Source organism: Parasteatoda tepidariorum, chromosome 1 (assembly GCF_982258835.1).
Source record: "Parasteatoda tepidariorum strain Cologne lab strain chromosome 1, Ptep-v5.0, whole genome shotgun sequence".
Classification (NCBI taxonomy): Eukaryota; Metazoa; Arthropoda; class Arachnida; order Araneae; family Theridiidae; genus Parasteatoda; species Parasteatoda tepidariorum.
This window is the reverse complement of record NC_141755.1, coordinates 13,167,043-13,194,951: the sequence shown is the minus strand read 5'-3', so window position 1 is coordinate 13,194,951 and position 27,909 is coordinate 13,167,043. Positions and strand designations below refer to the sequence as shown.

General features: G+C 28.0%; 1 protein-coding gene across 18 annotated transcripts in view; it reads right to left on the bottom strand.

The window, feature by feature from the left end:
* The window catches only part of LOC107442127 (neuron navigator 3), a 521,654-nt gene that overhangs the window by 140,921 nt on the left and 352,824 nt on the right, over positions 1-27,909 (bottom strand). For 16 of the 18 annotated variants that reach the window (XM_043039754.3, XM_087159425.1, XM_087159438.1 and 13 more), the window contains one exon: positions 10,007-10,157. In XM_043039754.3, coding sequence (XP_042895688.3) covers positions 10,007-10,157 — 151 coding nt within the window. Of the gene's footprint in view, positions 1-10,006; positions 10,158-11,198; positions 11,363-27,909 lie in introns of those variants that run through there. The other 2 variants (XM_071180179.2, XM_043039755.3) reach the window with 2 other exon arrangements.

Here is a 27,909-nt window from a genome sequence, read left to right as displayed (position 1 = left end):
TTCGAATCAACCAGTCATCGCCGGGATTCGAACCTGGCTCATAGTGAGCGCTCTATCTTCTGCGCCACCACGACTCCTATTTACTTTATTAACGCGTTGCTTACTGCGCTTAGTTTGATGAAGCCAGTTATTCTGGTCCACCCTCTATACTAGCCGTAAGCAAATGGTTAATGGAGAATGAATAGCGCTTTTTCATAGAAAAAATTGGTTGAAAATAAGTACACGCATTGGCATTTCAGATCAACAGGTCTCAGCTTGTCGCAGAACGGGGAATAAATGTGGCCAGCGCGCTATGCTGACTACTTTGTACCGTCTTGCAGCTGGTTACGCAATTGTGGAATCTTAACTTCCATGACCCCCTGCCCTAGACAAACAACTGGCTGCTGCGAAAATATGTAACTTTTTTTTTTATTACAGGAAAGTGCAATGTAGTTTAATAACAATATTTAATTTGGATTAACAACTATGTTGATTTCTAAGGTATGTTGATTTCTAGATAATAGTTTTCATGTTTGAAAAATCGTCCCATTAAACGGAATCTAATTAGATTTTCTACTATAATCTTATTTCAACACCTTTTGTTTCAAAAGTTAAAATTCATTAATGTCAGTAGCTAAATTTAACTCAAAATAGTAATGATAATTTAATAAAATTTAATTAAATTATTTAGTATTCATATGACAAGGTATTTTTGGTTTGAGAACTGTTCAGAAATGAAATATGCATATCAAAGATTCATTAAAATGATAATTTATTAGATGCGAAGCTCTTTTTAACTCATTGTTAGTTTGAAGTTCACTAACTCAATCTTAATGTTTCAATAGTGCGATAATATTTAAGACGGCATAATTGATTATTGCAAAGTTTTTAATACATAAATTTTCAGATTTTTTCCCCGCTGCAATTAAACTAATAGAAACTGCAATATCAGGTTAAAATAGCGTAAACAAACAAACGAAAAGTGCTACACGCTCAAAAGGCTTCTATTTAGCATACCTTAAGAATTTAACAGGATTTTGAATTTATTTAGAAATAAAATTAGTTCAAAGAACTTTTTAATTAAATTTAGCTTGAAAGCTACACGGTATCTTAATAAGTAAGATCTATAGTAATTAAAAGAATTCTCAATACCCATTAAATTTTCATTTTATTACCGTTACACGAGAGATTGCTTAACAATGTAATAACCTATTAAATTTTCATTTTAATAAGATTACACGAAAGATTGCTTAACAATGTAATGAGGGAATTTGAGGTAAAAACTGATAATTAGTAGTACACGTGATATTCCAGAAAAAAAAATGACTAGGAAAAATTGAATAATATTGAATTTTTACTTCCGAACAAAAAATATTGAACAACAATTCATTTTTAATAGGATTAATCTCTCGAAAACAAATTAAAAAAGTTAATTCCAATTTATTAAGAATAATTTTCTCTAAAAATAAGCATGATGAAAAAATTTAACTACCAATAATCTTTTCTCTCTATGCAATACCGACGGTTTTAAATCCATTCAATCAATGGCTTAAAATCATGAAGCAAATAGTTTCCATTTAAACTGTCATGTAAAATGACGGTACCAAAATCGGTCCAAGAAGTGTAAGACAATTAGTTTATAGACAATTGTACAAACATTGTATAGACATTTGGTTCACATTGTTAACAATTGCTAAGCTGTCAATTCATTTCTCCGAAAACTTTTCGTCAATTCATTTCTCCGAAAACTTCGCCGACAACTGATTTATAAAATTAAGGATTTCTTCAACTATTACTTGAACATGAAAAATGATTACTTTGTTTGCATTACCATTAAATATGTTCCTCTATTAAGAGTAAATCACCACAATTTAAAAATGCTTAAATTTAAAATAATGAAGAGCTAAACGAGAGTGAAAAGAATTACAAAAAATGTATGAGCTTATAAAAAATCTGTAATCACAAAATTTGTTTAATATTTCGTGAAATTCTAAATTTATAATTCTGTAGTTTATCATCTAGCAGAAATGAAAATGATTCTTCTGGGTAATGAAAATGATTGCTCAAAATGAAAATGATTCCTCAAAAAGAAAATTATTCTTCTAGGTAACAAAAAGGATTCTACAAAATGAAAATACTTTTAGGCAATAAAAATGATTCCTCAAAATGAAAATGATATTTCTAGGTAGTAAAGATGATTCCGCAAAATAAAAATGATTCCTCTAGGTAATGAAAATGATTCCTCAAAAAGAAAATTATTCTTCTAGGTAATGAAAATGATTCCTCAAAATGAAAATGATTCTTCCAAGTAAACGAAGAGAAAAATCGATACTATCGAAATCTAACGAATTACTTCTAATGAAAGATTTAAGTTATAGGGATCATCTAATAATACTCTTTCAACTCCTTCCTATTCCTTCCGGTAATCAAACAGGTTTTGTAGTTTACAAACTCGTCTTTTTCAGCAGTGATTCGTTGGATTTCGATAGCGTTTTCTATTATTTTAATGATGTATACATTATTTTATTGAAATTTAAATACACTACCCCTAACGAGCATACTTTTTTAAATCAATTTTTATTAAGAATTTTGAAAAAAAATAAACATTAAGGGCAGTCAATACGAAAACCCTGAATAATCAATGTTATAGACTCATGCATTGTAACTCACATTCTTAAGTAACTTTTAAAATTTAGTACAGTCAGAATATCTGTAGCGTAAAATCGAAGCAATACGCAATCTCGCTTTCACCTTTGACACAAATGAGCGCACATTGACAGTACTATCAGTTTTTCTGGTTTTAACGAACTCCCTCCCTGGCGGTTTTCGATTGGTAGTTATGATAGGGTTTAAACGTTTAATACCTATGATAAAGATATGAACTCGTAAAGGATAATAATCAGTTATGAAAAAAAAGGCACACGAACAAAAACAATACATTAAATAAAATTACCGTTTCTTTGAGAATATTATCGTATTACGGTACCCAAAAAAACTAAATCTTAAGCATCGCGTGAACAGATCAAACAAACTTTTTTGCTGACGGCGGAAAAAATGAAACAAACCGTGATCAAACGTGAGAAATTTTCCCTTTAAGCAAGTACAGCGTATCGTTTCGGCTATGTTTAGTTCTAGAAGAATAACGATGCTTCTGACGAAGCAGGGTCAGAAAGTTCTCAAAGCGATGACATGTGTAAGAAAAGAAGCCGGACATCGGAAAGGGACTCAAACGTGCGTGAAGTTTCTTTTGGGCGATGGAGTAGAAAATACTTAACGCATCGTTTATAGAAAAAGGAATCTATCTATACTCGATATCAAAGAAAACATTTTGTCTTCTATTGGGTTTTATGTCGATGAGGTTTATTTTCTTTCATCTGAAACGAAGGGAAAGTATGAGGTCGCTGATCTCCCGTGTACATCTTAAGAATAATAAAATAAAAATTTTTAAAATTTTATTTTAAGTACACTTATAAAATTTTTTTTAGAAGTAATATTTTTAGGCCTAAAACAAAAAAAGTAGACAAACTAACAGGCACAAAACTAAAAAGAAAAAAGCAAAAAAATAAATAAAGTAGGAATTTCAAAAACAGTTTTTTTTCTTCAAATATACGAAAAGAGCGAAAATATTTTCGTTTTTGTTTAATTTAAAACGAAAAACAGAAACAATAATTCTATTTCTGTTAGGTCTAAAACAAAAAATGTAGATAAACTAACAGGCGCGAAATTAAAAGGGAGAAATTAATGAAACAATCGGAATTTTAAAAACTGTTTTTTTTTTCCCTCCAAGTATACTAAAAAGAAGAAAATAGTATGGAAGTAATGAAAGGAAAGGAAAGTATGAGGTCACTGATCTCTGTGTACAATTTAATAAAAATAAAATAAATATTTTTAAAAACTACGTTTTTCAAGTATACTTAAAAGGAGAAAATAATTTAACTTCAGTAAGGTGCAAAACGAAAAAAGTAGATAAACTAACAAACACAAAACGAAAAAGAAGAAAACAATAGACAAAGAATTTCAAAATTTTAAGTATACTGAAAAAGATCAAATAATTTTATTTTTGTAAAATACAAATAAACTAAAAACAAAGATAAACTAATTTTATTTATGTTAGATCTAAAATGATAAAAGTAGATAAATTTACAAACACACAACTAAAAAGAAGAAATTAATAAAAATAAATAAGAATTTGAAAGACTTTTCAGAAGAATACTAAAAAGGAGGAAATAATTTTGCCACTGTAAAACCTAAAACGAACATGATAAATATGATACATGATAAAATAATTCTATTTCTGTTAGATCTAAATCGAAAAACGTGGATAAACTAACTAACAGGCACAAAACTAAAAGGAAGAAAATAATAAAAGAAAATCAGAATTTTAAAAACTGTTTTTTCAGGTATACAAAAAAGAAAATAATACTTATATTTTTGTTGAGCTTCATAGGAAAAACATATTTAAACTAATTTTATTTCTGTTAGGCCCCCCAAAAAAATAGACTAACTAACCGACAAAAAAAAAAAAAAAAAAAAAAAACTAAAGAAGAAATAAATAAAATAAGAATTTTAAAAACAAGTACACTAAAATGAAATTTAATTTTAATTTTTGTTAGTGCTTAAACGAAAGACATAGGCTAACAGCTAGCTAAGCTAAAAAGAAAGAAAGTAATAAAATAAAAAATTTAGAAGCTACGTTTTTAAACGTACGATACTAAACGTTTTAACGTTACGATACTAAAAAGGAGAAAACAAATTTCTTTTTGTTAGACCTAAAATAAAAACGTAATACGCATTAGTTTCTGTGGCTATAGAAATCAACACGCTTAACTTTTGTAACAAACGTCGATTACCACAAACAGTAATACGCACTACGTTTTTCGTATAAGGTCTGACAAAAATATAACTGTTTTTTCCTTTTTAGTATACACGAAATGTAATTCCCTCGAAACTTCAACTTGAAGCATTTTAGAAAAGTGTTCATTATTGTAATATTATTTAAATTTAGAATAGTAATAATATGTAGTTTCAATCTAAACAACCAATGGAATTTAGAGATATATTTAGTATTTTCAGATTCAGTATTTAAAATGTTTTTCTTTTATACCAATGTTACAGACATTTTTACAGTAAATTCTCCACTATAGAAAATTTATTGTAACCATCACAAAATGATACTTTGATAATAATACTTTATGGAAATTTAAGGGAAAATTGAATCCAGGAAAAATTTTATACCTTTTAACTAATAAAAGTAAATTTACTCTCGAAAAACGAGATATTTTTACTAAAAAATAAGCTTCATGAACTCGGAAGTATGTAAATGGTTTCAAAAGACTAGTGGGTACTTTTATTTAATTTTATTACTTTAATTACATAGAAAACATTGCAAATTGACAATTATTATAAAATATAATTAAACCGAATTCATTTATATAAATTGCAATTTGGTGATGAAGTACAATATTCAAACTTCAAACCTTAGTATGGTTTAAATAATAATATACAGAAAACTAACCTTTAATATTTCTGTTTTTAGTATCATTTTTACACTTCTTCATTTTTCTAAACATTGAATTACTTGCAAATAAAAAGAAAAGTGCAATAAATAATAACATTCTTGAAAAAAGTAAGACAACAAATCATCCTACGATAATTTTATTTTAAAAAATTAATCCGTTACAAATCTTTGTAAATTAGTTGTGATGATTTTATAGTAAAAACAAAATAATTAAATTAATGCAAACTGAAATAACCAAATTTATGTCAAAAATAATTAAAATCTTTTAATTATCATTAATATTTTAACAATTTTACTATATTTAGTTTTTTATTATTTACTCAACACTCAGTTTTCTATTATTCTAGACATTCTAATAAATATTACATTTTAAATTATTAAAAGTTTTCTGAACATTATTAATTCAATTATAAACGTAATTGTTGAAATTTTAATATTTCTCAACATTTTAATTCTTAACACATTTTTTTCATAATTGTTAACGTTATTAGTCATTATTCTCAACATGACCAGTAAGACAAAAAAGTACCATTTTATGACAACAACCGATGAACTTGCGTTAGACGTTGTCGACCTCAATAAATAAATGATATCATAAATGCCGCTTTCTAACCAACTATTAACAAATCTAGAAAAATAATTGCTCAAAAAATATGGCGTTAATTCAATTAAAAGCAATAAGAAAAATGTGAGCAGGAAATTGGGTGTGGGATACTAAAGAGACTCATAATTTCTAATTATTCCAGAATGCAACACAAGGAAGTTTTTCTAATTGCTTTTCATTGTAAAAAAAATACGCTCGAAATGAGCAAATTGTTTTCAGACATTGCAACTGTTTATATATCGTGCTAGCGTGAGATTTTTAGGTTCTTAATAAAGACAAGAACTGAATATAATTATAACAGATGCATGTATTTGAGATGTTGCTTTAGGCATATTTTAATTATTAGTGATAAGTACAAAAAATTATCACCTAAATTTTCAGAAATGCAATCAATTCTGTTATATTGGTTTGAGGATCAAATTAAATGTCATGTCAGTTTTTTTTTAATTGTTTCGGTGAAAAAATACTATTTTATGTGTATATTTCACAAAATAATTCTTACTCATTAATAAAATAACAGAAATATTTGTAACTTTTGAAAAATAATTGAAGGCAAGATAAAAGACGATTTCTGCGTATAGATTTTCTTCAAAACAAAATTTATTGATAAACAAATTTAAAGCTTTCGTTATATTTTAATCTAAAGATTATGAGAAGATAATAATTTAAGGGTGTATATTTAAATAAAAGTACTTATTTATTTTTTTAAAAAAATATGGTAAAATTTAAAATCATTAAAAGATTCCTTAATATACTTCCCGTCAAAAAAAGGAAAGAAAAAGATATGAATCTCTTTGGGGCCAAATATCAGGCGAATTTAACTATATAACTAGACAACATAAGAAAAATCTAATTAAAATGAAGTAATAAAATTTAAAATTAACGTTAAATAATTTTAAATAACTAAATAAATCAGAAGTGGACTTTTCATTGAAACATACGGTGAAGAAAACAATTTCCCCAAATAAAAAAGCAGTGTTTTTAAAGGATGGCAGCTTAGTTTTCAAAAAGGGCAAGGAGAGCGCATTTATAGGGATGAAAGGGCATGCGGGACGGGTCGCCCTTCTGAAATTGTTTAGAGAGAACATTGCAATTGTTCGAGGGAACGAATATGCCAATTAATTAGTGCAGACGATATTTTAAATTACGAAATCAAATTCAAAAACGGACATTCTTTTAAATAAACATAGCTTTTTTTAAGATGGATCATGATTTCTGACCCCCAAAATACAAGGGGGGGAGGGGAGACGTAATCTAGGAAATATGATCTCAATAGCTTGGTCAGGAGAGCGGTCCAAAGTTTACCTTTAAAGTTAATTTTACTTTTTGCGTATTTACGCTATTTCTAAACCTTTTTAAGCGAATTGTAAAATTTTTGCATACAATTATAAAATTCAAAGATACTTCCATGCAAAAAATTATTTTTAATAATTATTTATAATTTTCGATTTTTTTTAAAACTAATAACAGTCGAAAATATTTTGAATTGTTAAGTATAAGATATTTAATATCAAAATACAAAATTCGAGAGTAATCGGTCGAATAATTCTGAATTTCAAAATTGAATTTCAAAACATTCGTATTTATTTCAGAAAATTTAATCTATATTACGCACAATTAGGTTTTACAGGTCATCGGTGACACTTTTGGAGTTGCTCTCTCGAAAAATTCTGTTCAAAGCCTAATTATAATATCGTAGAAGTTGCCGTTTTAAATGAACCATAAAATTTTAAATTGAACAATGTTTTCGCTTTTCTTTTCCCTTTAAGATAGTATTGTGTTATAAGCTCCAGAAGGATTAATTTACATTATAATATGGTCCAAATCGGCAGAGTAATTGTGAAACAAGAATTTCAAAAAATTTGAAATTAAGTGTAAACGCGTCCCAAAATTTACAAAAGTGTACAGAGGAATTTAGTATTTGCTCTATATAGTAATCTATAAAATACAATTAACATTCACAAAAATACAAATTGTAACTATCATAGTGCATTAAGTTCTGTATAACGTGACTGCTGCCAATTAGAGAATATATACGAATAAAGTAATCTAAAAAACACTTTTAAGTAATCATGGTATGCATTGAACCACAATATCGTACAAAATTGCCACGTCAATGTCAAGTAGAACAATATTATCATGAAAATTAAATTAACTAAAGACTTGAATGCATGGTATTATAGTTAAAGATATTATGATTTAAAGTTGGAATAGATTTTGAGAGTTTAATAAAATAAAATAAATGAGATAGGATTTAATAAAATATAGAAAAACGAAACGAAAAACAATATATTAATGTTTTTTTTTTACTAAAAAAATGATGCACAAAGAAAAATTTAACAGTCAAATCTACCAAAATATGGTAGAATTTACATTGGTAAAATTAACAATAAAATATTATTTTACAATGATGAGATTTGGTTAATGTGGTAAAATTTGGTTATTTTAACATGGTACCTTAGAGTATGGCATAAAAACCGTTTATTAGATTAAATTTATTTTTCAGTTTTGTATTAAATATGTAGTAATCAGAACTATAGTTTAGAAAACCAGAATTTCCTGTAAACCTTTACTACAAGAACACAAAAACGAAATGAATGGTTTTAAATACCGCGTATTTTGATTTTTATTAACCAGAAATAAGTTTTTTTTTTTTTTTAACCAGAAATATTCTTAACATAGAGGACGGTAAATTTACGAGATTTTTTTCTCCGTGTGAGCACATGCAGTAAATAATGCTGCTTAAAAACAACAAATAGATCCAAGAAAAGTAGTTAAAATTGATATTTATTCACTGCTGCAAGGTTTGGTGGGCGCGCGTACAACTGTTCAAATTCGTAGCTATCTTAATACTAAGTTGAACTGATTAACACCATACTGGTTCAACTTGAACCAAAATATGGTTGAATTCAACATCTTATTAAGGTTCTCAGCAAATGTCTGCAATTATATTGCGGTTCAAGACACCAATATTGTGGTACAATAAATCCCTTTTTCTGAACGAGTATGTTCTTAATGTGTTTTTTTTTCCAAATATTATTTTTTCCGAAATGATCACGAATAGTAGGCCAATTCATTTCTGATGTGCTTTTTGCTTTTGCGTCTGTATAATCGCTTGCAAATATTTCAACTATTACATTATCGACAGTATTTAATAACCCTGTTTTTTGAAGCCCTGTCGCCAAAGAAAATAAGAAAGCCATAGTTTAAGAGCCTTACACTTAAAGCAATGCGATGATTTTAAACTTATATATAATCTTGGCGTGAAGAATTATCTGGGCTTTAGAACAGACAAATAACTTAAATATTTAAAAGTTATTTAACTTTTTTTAAAAATTGCCAATTTGGCGACATTTTGCCACCAAGATGAAAATTATCAAAGTAGCTGCCTTATTCTCAGTTTTTGTAAATTTTTATGAGTCAAGGTAATGTGTATCGGAGAAAGTTTTTAAATGTTAAAAAATTAGGGCATAAACACTTTTCATTTTCACAAAACTACGGCTTTCCTCCATAGTGACGTTTTGTACCATTTTCAAAATAAGCGCAAACAGCGCTGGCTTTAGATAGACTAAACTTGACCTAACAATCATGAGTAACAGTTGCTAACTCAGTTGCAGTTTTAAAAATACCATATTATTTGCAAAAAAGTACTATTTCACGTTACGACGACAGTTGCTAACTCAGTTGCAGTTTTAAAAATACCATATTATTTGCAAAAAAGTACTATTTCACGTTACGACGAAGCCTTCGAAGAAGAGGCTTAAGAGCATCCTTATGTTTCTAAAATTAGTTAGAGCTCTGGTCATTTTTGTAAATAAAAAATGAACCACTTTCAGGTATTTTATACACTTAATTCAGAAACATGTGAATGATGACATCTTATGAAAATGAGAAAGGATGATTACCTGGATCTGTTTTTATCAAGACCAATACGTTCCCTAGCGGCACTTTTTGGCTGAGGGATGAATGATGCTGGGGAGGGTGAGGAGGTATGGGGAGATCCGGACCTCGAACTGTTGACAGAGGGTGGACCCTTGTTCCCGACCCCCACGTAACCTGCAGGAAGAGAAAAAAGATAATGTGTAAGTTACTGCAAGTAAAAAAGTTACAACATCTATGGTAAACAAAATAAAGAAGATACCATAAAAAGATATGTGAATAATATTTGTTGAAACCACACTAAGAGTAATAACATGCATAGAAGAATATACTAAGAAATGTAACATAGTTAATGCTTGCTATAATAATTATTATTACGATTAAGATAACTTATAAATTTAGAAGATTATTTTTTTTAAATGATTTATTTTGCGAAATAAAAGTGACGCTATTGAAAAAGTGAAGGATTATTTTTGGTATACTTTATAAAAGTGGTATATTTGTGTACAACTTCCTAAGTTTAATTAAAATATAAACTTGCACATTTCCTATTTAAAAAAACGTATATAATAAACTAATTTAATTTTGTAATTATAACTTTCGGAAATATAATTTATATAGAATTAAGCAAACCAGCATATTCATTAACTCCGATTTAAAAAAAAAAGAGAAACATTAGTGAATTAAAAACATTTTCTTACATAAAATTTATTATAATACAATAATACAGACTTAATGTAAAGATGTAGTTTAAGTATCACTAGTACTATGAATTTCCTTGTACGATTTTTACATACATTCACCTTAAGAAAAAACATAAAATAAATAGAAAAAGAAACTCTATATATAGGGTATAAATTTAAATTAATTTTAGCGACTGCTGTAATTTTAACAAGATGAACAAAAAGATTGACGAATATTAAAATTTTTAAAGAAATTATAACACAAATTTTAATTATGGATAAGATAGAAATTTAAAACCAACAAATTTAAACTTTAGCAAGAAAAATAGTTTAAATGTATGCAAGAACTTAATAATATTTTTAGAAAAACTAAAAATTGGATTAACTGACGAAAATTTCAAAACAAATCTCGATAGATGATTAACATGTACAGTATTATAAGACAACGGATTTGGGTACAAATGCAAACCAACAAAACCTAGAAAGTACTAATTTTTAAACAACAAAAAATTTAAAAGAATTTTTTTTTTTTTACCAGTAACAGCAAAAATCCCTAAAACTTGCGGCATCGTTGAAATTTCCCGCAAAAATCCAATAATATTTTTAGAAAAACTAAAAATTAAATTTGCGGAAGAGAGTTTCAAAACATAGATCTGAACCGTTTCATGTCCTGTCATACAAGACAACGGACGTAAAGAAGAGGGCGATTCCCAAAACTTAAAACTTTCGTTTTTTTATTTGTTTATTATTATTTTATTTTCGTGTTTTTGGGAGGGACGTCACAGGGCTCGTCTTTTAACGTGGAATAGCGGTTTGCGCGTCAGTGTGGGGGGCCTCCCACACATTACAGTAATTCATGTCGAGGTTCAAGACAGAAGAATACCAATGATTCACCTTTATACTTTCCATTTTCATCCAAAAGTAGTTTGTTTTGAGCAACATAGCTATATTCCCTTTCTTTCTTTCTTTTCTTTTTTTCCCTACAGTATTAAAGAAGGAAATATTGGGCGGGGGAGCTATAGCTTCGCGGGCGGCAAATGAAAGTCATAAAACAGTGGAGCACCCTGAATGAAAATAGGAATTTGATGATATAAAACGTGTTCTCCATATTTCATGGTTGATTTGAAATAAATGAACGGTGGTTTTGCAATGTAAGAGAAGGAAAAGGTCTTTTCTTTTTCAACACTTAGAAATTTCTCGGAAAAAATGGTTAAATACAATTTATTTAATTGTTATTTTACCATATTCAAACACAACAGTTAAATAACCATAAATAAGAATACATTCAAACGGTTAACCTTGAGAAAAATCGTTCCTTAACTGATTTCACCTAATACGGTTAAACAAACAGAATATTATAGCACTAACTAGGCCTACCCGAAGAGGCCGCTTAGTTCCTTGCAGATGGATACATATTATGCCCGAGAAGGCTAATCTGCCAATCTCATGACCGACAGAATGGGAGTTCGTGTCCCAGCGGTGTCACCACAATATTTCCTCCATTCCCTTCAACACATTAAGAGTTTTTAGTGTCATGCAATCCTTAATTTGCAACCCTGGAGTATTAAAATACGATATTCTCATTCACGCGTAGATGGCAGCACCATAAATCTGCTAAACTATTCCCATTGTACAGTTAAATTTATTTTTTCGGTTTCGAAACCATGCTAGTAGTAAATGGTTAAAAAACCGTATAGTTTTTTATTCTTGGTCCTTTTAATATACTAGTTGTAAACGGTTTTAAAACAGTAAAGGTAAAAAATATACTTTACCGCAAACTTTAAGGTTAATCGGATGGACATACTACTACCGATTATTTACCATAATTTTAGAATGGAAATTCTAACAATGAAACAGAGAAAAGAGAGAGTTATTTTGTTTGTTAATTAAATTGTTATTAATGATCTCACAAACAATTATTATAATTAATATTATTGAAATTGAAATTTTTATATACTATTGCAAATCAACAATATAAAATTAATCAAAAAATATCTCAGATTTATTTATTAGTTTTGTGGGTACAATAAATTTTTGGATATAAAATGAAATTAAGTAATCTAAATTTATTGTAAGTTATTAAGAGATTTTCTAAATGTAAAGCAAGAAACAGTTTTCAGAAGATAAGTAGATTTTTTTTTAATTACATGAGTCCAAAATCAATAATAATGCATCCACTATTTCAAATTACATTTTTGTGAAGATTTCTAAGATTTTTGAATTATAATAAATCTTAAATTAATGACATATCAGCTATATTAAATTCCGAATTAGACGAATTCTAAAGTTTTTTAATTATCACACATCCTAAATGAATAAAAACATATCCACTATTTTGAATCACATTTTCCAGACTATTTCCAAATTTTAGGATTTTGGAATTTTAGTATATTCCCATGAAATTGGTGCAGAAAATAAAGTTTTACGAATTATTCCTCAAAATTCTTGAAAGATCGTATATTAATATTTTCAAATATTTAACTATTTATAAGAAAGTATTGTAGTAAAATTTTCTCTTACCATTTTGTTAATTACAATACAAATAAGCACTATGTATGTATTAAATCATGAATTTTTAATAATTTTACTAAACAAAAAAAAAAAACGTATTTTTTTAGAAACCGCATGACTGAGCATCTAGAAACTCGCTGAATTGCAATCGAACACTATTTCCTAAAATAAAAGTTTAAAAAAAAAGAATTTAGAAATAAACAAAAAAGTTTTAAGCACTTCACAGCTCACGCAAATCAATGATCCTATCTAAAACGTGATATTTCATTCATTATGATAAAAATTATTCAGTTTTTTTTAAACAAAACAACATTAAATTAAAAAGCATTACTCAACATTTATGAATACCAGATATTAATCTACTGCTTCAATAACACATTTCATAAATTCTTATTTGTTTTTCCTTCGATCACGAAACTGAATTGTGATTGCGGATTTTTGAAAGGTCTAAGTTAGGACATGCGTGCAAAAATGAAACATGTCCTAATTAACAGAAAGATGGCTGTCGATAAAAAATTTAATGATTTATTTGACTAGTGCCGAGTGTTTTTTTTTTTTTTCATTCAACTTTCTTTTCAGAACTGAGTAAAAAAAAGTCGGGAATCAGCGGTGAAGGTCAAAATTGAATCTGGGCTATTTTTCCGTTTTGATATAATTCAGAGGATGTATCCGTTTTGTTTATATCCGTTTGATGTATTATGCAGAATTGCTCTTAGTTTTTATTCTTTATAATCGACCGACATGGCTCTTTTTTTGGCGGGAATTGAAAATTGAATGGCAATTTAATGTTTATTCTCTACTACACTACTTCGAATTCAAAGATTGAAAAAACAAAACTTTTTTAGGTCATGTAAGCTTAATTATTTCAAACAAAATTAAATATAGCATACTTTGAACTAGTTATTTAAAATAGTTAGCAAGAAAAGTGATCGAATTGGAATCGCTATTTAAATTTTATTGAAGTTTGAAATGGTCTGGAAAAAAAAATAAATTGCAATTTGGAATTATAATTTAGAAATAGAAACTATGTTATAACATTTCCCAAGACAAAATTCTTGATAGAACCATCAAGATATTTTGATGGTTTATGTTGGTTTCTTGTTGGACTGACTCCAGTTAATGGTAACCAACATCCAACAATTCCCATCATGTCGTAATGGATTTCGATGGGCCAACAAACGTCCATCATTTCATGTTGAAAAATGATATTTTACGGTATGATGGCCAACCATCATGTTATGTCGGAAATTTTTGAGCCAAACATTTCCACAATTTAATGTCTGAAAATGTTGTTTTACGATCGTTCAAATACGTTCGTTACACCAAACAGTCAATCTTACAACAATCTTATAAATGTTATTTTTCAATCTATAAATGTTGTCAATGTTTTACAATCATGCATAAAATTTTAAAGTTTAATATAAAATTTAAATGGTTTAGTAAAAAAATGAATGATCTCCTCTTAAATCATAACGTGATAATCCTGTTTTTCTTTTAAATCACAATGTGACAAACCCTCGTTGATTTGTTTGAATCGTCACGTGTTATTCAACATGTTGGGGTATTGCGCAATCATGATGGTCAACAAAAAGCATGATGGTTTGTGATAGAACATTATTATGGGAACAATATTTATGACCATCTTCGAAGATCTTTGAGGGCATGATAAACAGTGCACTCATTTTGTTTTGTATTCCAGTTCATATTACATGAAAGTGTATTAATATAAAGTTTTTATTTAACAAAATAATTTTCTAAATTTAAAATGTAAAGCAAATCGCTTTTATTAAGCGTTAAATTTCTTAGAGGTTAAGAATTACTGGTATTTATTACGATCATTTTGTATTATATTCTAGATTAAACGAAATTAAATTAAATGAAATATAAATTTATTACAAGTTAAACAGTAGATTTTCTTAGTATAAAGCAAACCACCGTTTTCAGAAGATGTTTAGATATTTTGAATTACATGAATCCAAAACCAATAATAACGTATTAACGATTTCTAATTACGTTTTTCAGATATTTTTTAAATTTTTTGTATTATTAATCAATCCTAAATGAATAAAAACATATCTACTGTTTTAAATTACATTTTCCAGACGAGATCTAAATTTTTTGAATAATCACAAATCCTAAATCAATAAAAAACATAATCTCTATTAAGTCCTAATGAATTCCATTAAAACTAAATAAAATTTAATGAATACAAAGTTATTTACTGATTCAGAAAAAAATTCCGAATACAAGGCAGCATTTTCAGATAATTGGTAGATTTTTTTAATCACTGTGTATAACAAACAAATTGGATTATTATTTTTAAAAAAGTACCAATCGGGGTAAATATTTTACTAAAATTGTGGCAGCGGTTAAGTTTTATGAAAGTGATACTGCTGAACTCCTATCAAATAGAAAACATTATTTTAAATATGTATTATTTTGTAGGTAATATGCTAAAAAGTTTAAAGTATCTACCAAAAATTTCTGTTTGTTTCTTACAACAGTATATTCTTAATCATAACCGTATAAAGAATTTATTTTAGTAATTTTAAACACATATATATGGATTTTAAGGTTACAAACAAAATTTAGTACAGCGTGAATTAACTTTTTCTTGTTTTTTTTTTCTTTTAAGAAAATACTAACAATTTTTGAAATGGGATTGCCCAATAACAAAATATCCGACATTTAGACTTATACTTTATTTAAAATTAAATGAAGTAAACTTTAAACAAATCTTGGGGTTAAATAGATTTTCTAAATATGTAGCAATCATAGTTTTTTTTCTTTTGAACAATTGATAATAACAACAATATCAATTATAACATAACAAAAATTATATAAAGTTTTACAACAATTATATCAATTATAATATATCCACTACTTTATATTATATTCTAGTTAAAGTTAAATTAAATTTTTTCTGAATGTCACATTTTTTAGGAGATTTTTTGATTCTTTTAAGATCCATGAATCAGAAATGAATAACAATCTGGCTAAAATGTTATAAAGATTTAATTGTTTTCAAGAAATTACTCATAGGAAAAACAATTCATTTCTTGCAGAAGATCCCTATCAGTTTTTCGAAAAGGATATGCTTTGAATGCAAGATAAGGACTTCTGTCCTAAGCCGCTGAGCTGCATCACTCAACAAAAGGATTCATTTAAGAGTTAGTGTTCTGGCTCAACTTTTAAATACAAACTCCAGTGATCTAACTCTGAAAATATGCTTTTAGTTTTTAAACAGATTTATGAACTTTCTTATTCACATAACACCATAGAAGATAGAATAGAAGACTACACCAAGAATAAAATATGGAAAAACTACTAGAATATGGTAAAATTTACCATGTTTCTAGCTCTATGAGAACACTAAAAATCTCGGTAATTTTTATCGAAGCACTTTGGTAATGATATTGGTAAAATTAACGGTAAAATATCGTTTTATAATGTGTGTTAAAATTTGGTAAATGAGGTAAAATTTGTTAATTTTATCAGAATACCTTAGAGCATGGCATAAATTTCGGTTAAATTTACTTTCCATGCTGTGTGATAATAAGAACTGTAATTTTGAAAACCTGGATTTTCGGTAAACCGTTACCATATGAACGAAATACCAAAGGAATGGTTTAAAAATTGCATATTTTGGTTTTATTAACCAAAATTTCGTTTTTTTTTTTACTATAAATGTCATTACTATATAATTTGGTAATTTTGCCAGAATTTTTTCTCCGTGTAAAATTAACCATTAAAAAGAGTCACGGCCAATTAATTGTTTTAAAATAGTTAGAAATTATTGTTGGAATAAATCTTTTTACTGTGATTGTATTCTATCAATTTATTAGCATAAGAGATTTTTCAATCGATAGTTAAAGATATTTTACAGCATATACCCCATGTTAATACTGGTTATATTAGCATTGTAAAAAACTTAAGAAAAAAATTAAGAACATTCTCCAATCAGTAGAAATTTTACTCACTTTTAATTTGAAGTTACAAGTGCGGTGTTAAAAAATAACGTGTACAAAAATATTTCATAAAAAAACATTAAACTATACTTCGATAAATATTTTAAATGGATTTAAAAAATTTCAACTTGTACAGTACCCACACTTGGGAGCATTATCCATAAAATCCATTTCACGGTTAAATAAATTTTTGCCGTAAAATGGCTTTTGCCTCTGGGGGTACTGATCCAGGAGTTTCCTTGTCTTCTGGATTGGTTCAAAATTACAAGGCTACGGAGTTGAACGTTAGTAGTCGTAAACCCATGAAATTGGGTCGTCTGTTCAACGACGGTTATAAAATAAAATAAAATATCAAGGATATAAAAACTTTTCTTCAATTTAAAAGCTTGTAAAAATATCATAGAATAAATTATTGCATTGTCATCAGAAAAGTAAATTTGTAAGACCGAAAAAGGGAGTAAAATCGCATTCATTTTACATTGAAAAAAATCACGACTGATTATATTTCTAAAAATTTAATAATTAATTTGAAAAAAACTGAATATTACTAAAACTGAAAACAATTGAAAATTAAGAAAAGGGGAAGCATTTCTAATTTGAATAAATTGTTGAATTCCATAAAACGTAGGGAATTTTAAAATCATTATTAAGAGGCAGAAATTTAAGTCAATTTTAAGTTAACAAAAAAAAAATACGACTAATACTCATACATTTTCAAAATTAAAAATACGAAAAAATAACATTAAAAGCGCTTTCAATAAAATCAATCATATTAAAATTTAGAGTGGCTACAGTGATTTTTGTAGAGCATTTCGTTAGTAAAAATAATTTTTGGATAAAAAAAAAGATTTTTTTTTATTTAAAAAAGTAGTATTTTAGTTTAAAACGTCATTTAAAACATAATTTTTTTAGAGAAAAATGCTCACTGAAAATTATTTTTATGCCTTGATATTCTAAATCTACACTGTTAACTGAAAAAAAGCATCGTCAAAATTTAATAATAAGGTAAAATTTATCGTGTTTCTGGCTCCATGGAAACACCAAAAAGCTCGGTAATTTTTACTAAAGTGCTTTGGTACAATTAACAATACAACTTTTTACAGCTATAATTAACAATAAAATGCTGTTTTATAATCTGTGACAAAATTTAGTAACTGTGGTGAAATTTGGAAATTTTATCATAATACCTCAGAGTACGAGCATAAATACCCATTATTCGATTAAATTTACTTTTCAGTTTTGTATTTTTTAATAAATGTGTGGTAATAAGAAATATAATTTTGAGAACTAGAATTTCTGGTAAACTGTTACAATATGAACACAAAAATAACTAGATGAATGGTTTAAATACCGTATTTTCTTATTTATTAATCTGATTTATTTTTTAAAACAGAAATTTCTTTACCATGCAGTACGGTAATTTTACCTGAATTTCGTTCTCCGAGTGTTTATTATTTTCGTTGAGTGTAGACTATAAACAATACTAACGCGAAATTCAAGATACCTAACAAAAATATTTAAATTTTAAGTACCATTCAATATTTCCTTTAAAATTTAGCACCATTTGCAATTTTTAAAAAATTTTGATTCTAATGAGAAATTTTTTTAGTCTGATTTATTTTCAATGCGAAATAAATAAAAGAACTTTTTTAGTATTAAAAAACTAGTTATTGCTTTAACGATAATCATTATATTAAATTCGAAAGACATGTCATCAGAAATTCAAGTGGCTGCAAGTTCAAGTTCAAGAAGAAGAATTAAACTGCTCTAAGTACAAGAAAAAAGCTATAATTTTAAATATGAAAATAAAATACAATAAATTCTTGGAAACATCATAAAACAGTTAACTTTTAAGAGGAAGTAAATTTAGCTCATTAGTGAGTCTAAAAGAGTACTTTAATTTCAAATAAGAGATTTAATTAAAAAAGACAAAAAAATATGTAAAATAATCTAAACAAGATTGGAACAATCGACTGTTTTCTAGCAACAATCAGATTCAACATCATTTATACATCAACATTATAAATCAGATAAAACACCATACTATTTAGTTCATTCATAATCTCGATTCTTGTTGCCATTAGCGTATTCAAATTGATAAAATTACAAGAACCTAGTTAAAATTCGTTATTTAAAAAATAACAAACGGCCTTTTTAGAAAAAAATAATTTAACATACAATTTTAAAAAGAAAACTAAATTTAAAGATCGTTCCTGAATCAATTCGAAAAATATAAAAATTTTAAAAACTATCAATAAAAGACATTATCTGGTATAGGAATCTATATTTATCTACGTAATCTATATTTGTATCTATATGAATTTTTCTGCAGAAAATAGACAATACTAATGAGAAGGCCAACTAAAACTAAAAATTATCATATCTTAAATTACACCATTAAAAATATGCATTAAAAATCCATTAAATATCTGCATTCCCAATAGCTAATCCCTCTAGTTTATTTTCTAATGCAAAATAAATTAAAGAACAAATCATTTTCAACATTCAACATTTGTTTAAAAAGAAAAAATGCTGCCTCCTTAAAGGCAATCATTCTTGTTGCCATAAGCTTGTTAAGAAGCTGTTTAAAATCTCTGGAAAATAGTTAAATTTCCATATTTAAAAAGAAATAATAAGACACAGCAGGTTCTCAGAAAAATAATAGGACATGTAATTTTAAAGAAATAAATTAAAATTGATAGCTCGTTAGTGGTGTCAAACAAGCTCTTCAAAGACTCCAAGATCAAAGCAAACGAAAAAAATTTCCGAACAATCACATCGTTGTTAAAACTATCAAAACTTTCAGGGAAAACATGAAAATTGAGAAGCGAAAGTACAATGATTATCTTCATCCTCATTACCCGTACCCAATTTCCCACGTACTGAAAGAAAAGTGAAAAGTTCAAACTTTCCGAGCGGAAAAAAATAAAGAAAAAAAAAATTTAAGGAGAAAAACCTTTTAAAAATAAGTTAACTTCACTCAACACGGCGACGGTTCATAGCTGAATTAAGAATTATTGCCAAAACACAGCTGGCAAAAAGCAGTTCTTGAACGATGGTTCAAACATTTTCTTCTAAAGATATAACCATCTTTTAAGAGGCAATGTTTACGGTTCTGGTTAATTGCAGACTCGGCGATGTGTTGAAAAAGCTCTTTTGTCAATTGCTGACTTTTTTTTTGTAAACCGTAAGCAACTAAGCAATTAAGGATTTACGAATTTTAAAGCGTAAGCTATTAATTTGGATGTTTGAAAGTCGAGCAATTTAATCTGCCAATAGCTGGCGCGTGTCGGCTTCTTCAGGATGTGGACTAACCTCCCACTCAATTTGCGAACAATAATAAGAGCTGAATAATTAAAATAGGTGTTGTCATAATACCAAGTACTTTTTGACTGGAGAGCCTTGAATAAAATATTCATATTTAGTGACATTTATTGCATAGTAAATGGTTTTAGCTTTCTTAATGACCGGAAATCTTGTTATTCAGGAATGTCAAAAATTTTCTAAAAAAATTAATAGTTGTTGCTACTATTAGTATTAATCGCCGATACAAGAAATGAAAGTTGAGGTAAAGAGTAAATGATGCGGTTAAAAACTGTATTTTTAATTAACATACATTAATGCACAGCGTTGGAGAGTTTTTTGACGAGTGCCAGTTTTTTGGTAGTTTTAACGCTGATTAAAACTGCCACGTCAAAAACCTAAAAATGTGTATTTATGTATTGACTGTTGGTATAATATCCTAAAATTGTCGATTTAGCTGGGGGAATAGCAGTAGACAGGATACGGAGGTTATAAAATCTCTTGTAGAGTTACAAAACTTTAAGAAATTTTAGCAAGTAAAGCTTAGTAAAACAAAATTGCACAAACAAATTGCAAATCAAAGAATGTATAATCGGTCAAAACGTGTCGGAATGTGTTATCTGTAAAAATAAGTAATTGGTTTTCACAGTTTGGTAGAGAAAATTATGTTAAGCGTACCCAAAAAAGAAAAACTAACCCTGATTTCCAGCGCGATTTTTGAAGATTAAAAATCGCTAAAGAATATGCAAAATTTTCAAATTGAAAATTGGTGCGGATTATATCATCATTTAAGTTCATAAAGTTACAATATTTCAATGGATCACATCACACGTAGGTATAGATGGTAACGAAAAAGCCGACTCTTTAGCAAAGATGTGTACACAGAATAGATAACTTAGCCACTCTCTACAAGTTCTTTAAGAACGCACATTTACAATAAAATTAATACAGCACACAAGACTATAGCCATACATCCCGCATGGAATGCGTTGCCAATTTCAAACTTAAAATGGGTCGTGATTGTTTAGCAGAACATCTAAACAGCATTGGCATCCTTCCAACAAGTGGATGTAAAATCTGCAGAGCAGGTAAAATGAATGCTTGAACTATCATGCACAGAATACAATAAAGAATCTCAAAGAAGTGGTGATATTCTCAAGTTATATTGGGGAGCGAGAACCATAACGGATTATCTGTAACACTTCCGTGCTTCCATTTGTCTGACACTTTTTACTGAAAGTCACTTTAATTTTGTTATCCTTAATTTTCAATGCTTTCGTTTATTATTCACGTTGCTTAATTGCAATACATTCTTTTTGTTCATGTATTCTCATTACTCATATTCTCGCTCTTTGTATATCTTGTCTGTATTATATGGATAGACTTCCAACAAAGCCATACGCTAAAAAAAAACATTCAACCAATATGTGGTTCAAATATGAAGACCAATATGTGGTTCTGAGTTCGATTCACATCTTCGACATATCTTTTCAAGAATGTCACTTTTCCGACACGATAATATCACGGATGATAATGCTTGATACTATTGTTATTTTCGTGATAAAAAAGGAAAGTTTAAGGAAAAAGTTTTAAATGTATGTTAAATATAAGTATTCTATTTGGAAAAAAAAAAGCTATGAGGATTTTTTTTCCTTTGGCTGATTATGAGAATGTTTGCGTAAAGCTTTGCTGTCGCAGTAGATTCTCCAAAAGATCCAAAGATTTCCAAAAGAAATACTTAAGATGTGTCGCATATCTACACTTCACAGTCTACTAATACATAAATTTTAATTGATATTGTGAAAAATGTTTAATAAGATAATATCACGCCCACTAAGAATGTCTTTTTTCCGGGAAAAATAATATATCGTTTTTTTTTATGTGTTGACTTTATATACAGTTAGTTCTAGGTCGTTCAAGTTCGGGGTCGTCAGAATAAAAAAAAAAACTCAGTAAGGAACAAAAACACCCCGAGTCACGTTGCCATCCATGGCTCAAGTTTGAAAGTCAAGTTGAATTCTGGTGAGCAAAGGGACGAAAGAAGAGAAGAAAAAAAATCCATATTTTTTTGGTTTTTATTTTTTATTTCTCCTTAACCTTTTTCTTCTTTCCCTCCCTTCAAAGGTTATTCTTAGGTAATATTCGTGTATTCGTTTTTCTATTGTGGCATCGTGTAATAGCAAAAGGCGATAGATGACTTCTGTAAATGTTCAAGGGATGTTTAACTTCCTATGCGTGGGCTTCTTACTTCCCGTACTTCCGAGATAAAAGAAAGGAAAGTTTCGACATGCGGGTAATTGAAATTCTGCACAAAACGAGCAGAATAATTATAAACATTTGATGATACTCTTGTCAGATTTGTCTTTTAGTTTTCATAATTATATGCATATTCATTCAAACTAGAGAGCAACGTCTCATATAATGATTTCCTTACTATTTTTAAAGGCATTTACACTAAAGCAGCGCAATATATATATATATATATATATATATATATATATATATATATATATATATATATATATATATATATATATATATATATATATATATATATATATATATATATATATATATATATATATATATATGAAAATCCATAATTCGATAGTAATTGAAATATCGATACATTTTTTTAAAAAAAACATTCGAGATATTTCGGAATATATTCTCACCACATATAATAAATTCCAATCCCAAATTAATTATCACTAACGATAATATTGTTACTGACAACAATAATTTAAGAATATTTCAATATCATGCTTTTTATCAACAATGATGCTTAACGATAACTATAATATGACAATTATTGATGGCGATAATTATATAGATTATGACAATATTGCAATAATTATCAGCAACGATACAGTCGCGAATCTATTTCATTCGACAAATTTATTTTCATATTTACACAGCAACTTATCGATTTATTTAAAATTATGATGATTAACAAAACTGCTTAAGAAAATATCTAGAGAAAGCGTTTTTCTTCAGTTGAGCAACAAAAACATTGATAAATGTCAAAATACTGTAATTTAATGAAATTCAAAAAAAAAAAAAAAATATCACGATATTGTGAAAGGTCGATATTTTCTGGTGAAAAATCGTATTTAAAATTTCAGTACAAATTTTTACATACGTAATAATTGAAAAGGCTAACAGCTTTTTAATTTTTTTTAAACATTGCTCTTATAAATGATAAATTTGCAAAATAGTTCAAATGTTTATTTGACTTTGTTTTTTTAAACTTTCTTGTGGTTGCGGTTTAACATTTACGGATTTATTCCAACTATAGAGAAAGGGTTAAAATGCATAGGTAAAGCATACCCTATAGTCGAATTATGCAAATTTAATAACAGACAACGTAATGATTTTGAAAATCATCATAAAATTACACGAAATGTTTTCTTGACTAACAAAGATTCATCGAACATGAAAAGACAACTAAATTTACTATATGTATCATTACTTTTCAAATTTCGTTTTAGTGAGCTTTAATTAGATAATTTGGGAATTATTGGTGGATATATAAATGAAAAATTATTCTTAATAAATCTTAACATGAACATAGTAAAAAGGAAAAAGAAATAGTAAGAGAATATGAGAAAAAACTAAATGACGTCGAAAATCAACAATAGTTTGATTTAACAATGCAAGGTATTATATATAATGTTTAGGTTTACACCAGTTTTTCAGAGATGTTATTTACAGAGATGTTAGTTGGTATTTTGGTGGAATGCTATGACGCAATGAGAACGCTTTTTGAGAGTTAATCATTGAAATTATCTTGAGCAATCAGTAAAGTCCATTTGAAATTATGACAAAATATATAAAATTTTTGATACCTAATGAATAAATTTTAAATAATTCAAATATTTAATAACCAATTTTCCATTTTTTTTTTCAAAAAAGTAATTTTTTTAAACAAGTCTAGTATGATTTTGTAAAAAAAAAAAAAAAAAAAAAAAAAAATCCAGAATTAGGACAAATTTTAGAGCATTTCACATTGGAGCAAAGGAAGCTTGGCAATGACTAATTGGAGCACGATTGGAGCAATTAATAGGCAAAAATGAAGCTGTTGAAGTTGCTTAGATATACTGAAACTATTTTTAAGAATTTGTTGATTTACACTTAGATGCTTTTTAAATTCTAAATAAGAGTTTAAAACAAACATTTATATGTATAAAAAAATAATACAATATCGTTCATTTATTTCCTCCTTTTTATTTTTTTCATCAAAAAAATACAAAACACAAATTTTAAATGCCACAGTTATCAACTTTTTGCTCGTAAAATTGCTTCCATTCGTTCATATAAATATTGAGCACACAAATTGCAAAAATATCTTTTTAGAACGTCGTCCAAGAACGGAAATTTAAGGGCTAAGTTTTGGTCACTGCATCATATTATGTAACATATGTATGGTGTTGGGACAGCATCCGACAGAATTGCGAAACTTTTGAACTATCATATCGTTTCTAATCTTCAACGCAAAAAAAAAAAAAAAAATTAATAAATACATAAATAAAATAATGAAAAAATAAATAGCCAATTTTTTTTTGCATCAAAATGTTACATTTCGAGTACCAAAAGAATCAAAATTTTTCTCAGCGTGAATATGAAGTACCGAAAATGTCACTGCGAGATACTAGTAGCTCGCGATCGACGGTTTGGCGATTACTATGTTAGGGGAATTACTAGATAAGTGTATCAGAGATATAAATTTTGCAAGTCAAATTAAATGTAGGATGCTATAACAATGAATATCCGATTTTGGACAAAGTAACACACCAAATGACCTGCTTTAGTAGGGTGACGATCCATCGCTTCTTAAGGGATTTACTTTAACACTTTCAGGACCGCAATTGCACGATTTTCTTTCCAGCCCACAGCATCATATGTAGTAAGAGTCTTTCTGATAAAAGCGGGTCAAGATTACACAGATGTGATCGCAATCTCCTCAGTGCGCATTAACTCGGAGTCGCGGTGGCTCATGAGATGGAGCGTTCGTCTCCCAATGAGGTAACGCTTCGAATGTCAGCGGTGGCACGGTGATACGAATTCTGTACCCAGCACGCACCGACTAGAATACTGAAGTAAAATATCCTCAGTATGGATCATGGGTTAGAATCCCATCGCCTCGTCCCTTTCTCGTGGTTTCGCTCTCAATGCAATGCAAAAGAGGGTTAGTTCCATCAAAAAACTCCTAGTTTGTCCCAATTCTTGATCCAGGAGCTCTCTTTTTTCTGGGTTTGGTTTAAAATTATAAGGCTATGGAGTTGAACATTGGTAGTCTTAAACTCAGAGTTAAGGTGGCTGTTCCAACGCAATAAAATAAAATAAAACTCGGAACGTGCGTGCCTGGGGATTCTTACTTCTTTTGCTGGTCTTGAGAGCGTTAAAGAGAGATTTAAGAAACAATTCTAGTTATGCACATTAATCTCTTTTCTTGAATAAAAGAATGTATTCATGTTGCAGTTTATTCTAAAGAATTTATTGAAGTATTAGAATTAGCAAGTTGCAGTGAAAATTACGAAAAAAAAACAAAAAAAAAAAAATGATTTCTTTAAAAAAATAACTTTATAGGTAAAGTTTCCAATGAATGATTAGCAAACGGTTGCATTTTATGAATAACGTACCATTTGAGAGGCAATTAAAGCGGGTAAAAGCATAGCCGTAAACCTCATTGTTTTGCTTTTCACAAAGAATAAATAAAGATAGAGTAAACAATGAAGGAAAAATAGTGAACATTTAAAAAAAGAGAAAAGCTGCATGAAAAACTGAAACGCCCGGTACGGTCTCCGTTACAGGAAGATGTGACAACACCTACGTCTTGAATTTCATGCTCCACAGAATATCTTTTCATAAGAACAACACAAAACGTTTTTTTGATTCAAATGAATAGCAAACAGTTTTGAATAAAAAGTAAAAATAGAAAAAATTAAACAAAACGATTTGAAAAGTGAACTTGGCTATGATTATACTTTGTTGGAAAGAATGGAAACTGAGTTTCTGTATTAAGATACTTAATATTCATAATATTTTAAATTATAAAGACTTGAATATAATTATAAGACATTTTTCAATTATTATATTTTTTTTACATTGAGTGGTTTTTCTCGTTTTGGTTTTAGCTCGCTTTTTCTCTCTAATATGTCTTTTTAAAATTTTAATTCAATAATTCTTCTACAAACCCATTCTCACTCCGAAAAATATGAAAATAAAATTAATAAAAAACTTTTATTTAATTTTTTTGTTTATTTTTTTAATAAAAAATACTAAAAAAGTAAAAGTTAAAAATTAATAGAAATTAAAATTTAATTAATTAATTTTAACCATTACAATAATTATTATTTAAACAATAAAATAAACAATAAATTTTATTTATCTGAATCAATGCCACAGTGACCGCAACGTTTCAAATAGAAGTCAAAACTAAAACTAAGTTTGCCCCTACTAATTTTGATGACTATGCAATTGAAGGGGGGGGGGAAACTAGTAAATGAAAAATTCTATCCTCTATATAAGAAGCAACTAAAAAAAGAAAATTATTGCTATTTAATGCTCAGTTGTAATAAAATTCTCAAGAAAATTTCATCATGAGTCAGAACTCAAAAATCAAGTCTCAGTCTGCATGCTCTAAATTATCGAGTGCTGTATTATCTGAATGCTCTGAGATGGGAGCACTATAATCCACGCAGTTTATAACAACAAAAATTTCATAGCAGCTATTTTCCATTTAAAAATTAATGATCTTTATTACTAGCATAGCTGTATTAGCAAGCAATTTCAGATGTGTAAATAAGTGCAAATACGAAAATGTACTTTACATAAAATTCTCAAAACACCTTAACTATTTCACTTATCATCCTAGAATTACTTTCATTCAATTCGGTGCTAAAAATCACGTGTTTTTCTCGTTTCCCTTCCCCCCCCCCTCCATCTAACGCGCAAGTTTGTGCAACGTTTTATTATTTATTATGAGGAGGTTACATAAAAGTTTGTCACAGTTTAGAACTTTTTATTACTTACTACGATGAGGTAACAAAAAAGTTTGTCGCAGTTTAGAACTTCTTATTATTTACTATGAGGAGGTTACATCAAAGTTTGTCGTCGTTTAGAACTTTTTATTATTTACTCTAAGGAGGTCATACAAAAGTTTGTCGCAGTTTAGAACTTTTTATTATTTACTATGAGGAGGTTACATAAAAGTTTGCCGCACTAAAGAACTTTCAATTATTTACTATGAGGAGGTTACATAAAGTTTGCCGCACTAAAGAGCTTTTTATTATTTACTATCAGGAGGTTACATAAAAGTTTGTCGCAGACTAGAACTTTTTTTTATGTTTGGTTTTAGACAGTTTTTGGTGCTATTTTTTCTGCACTATAAATATTATAAATAAAAATCATCTGAGGAAGGTGATTCTATACGAATGGAATAACATTGGATTCGAATTCTTG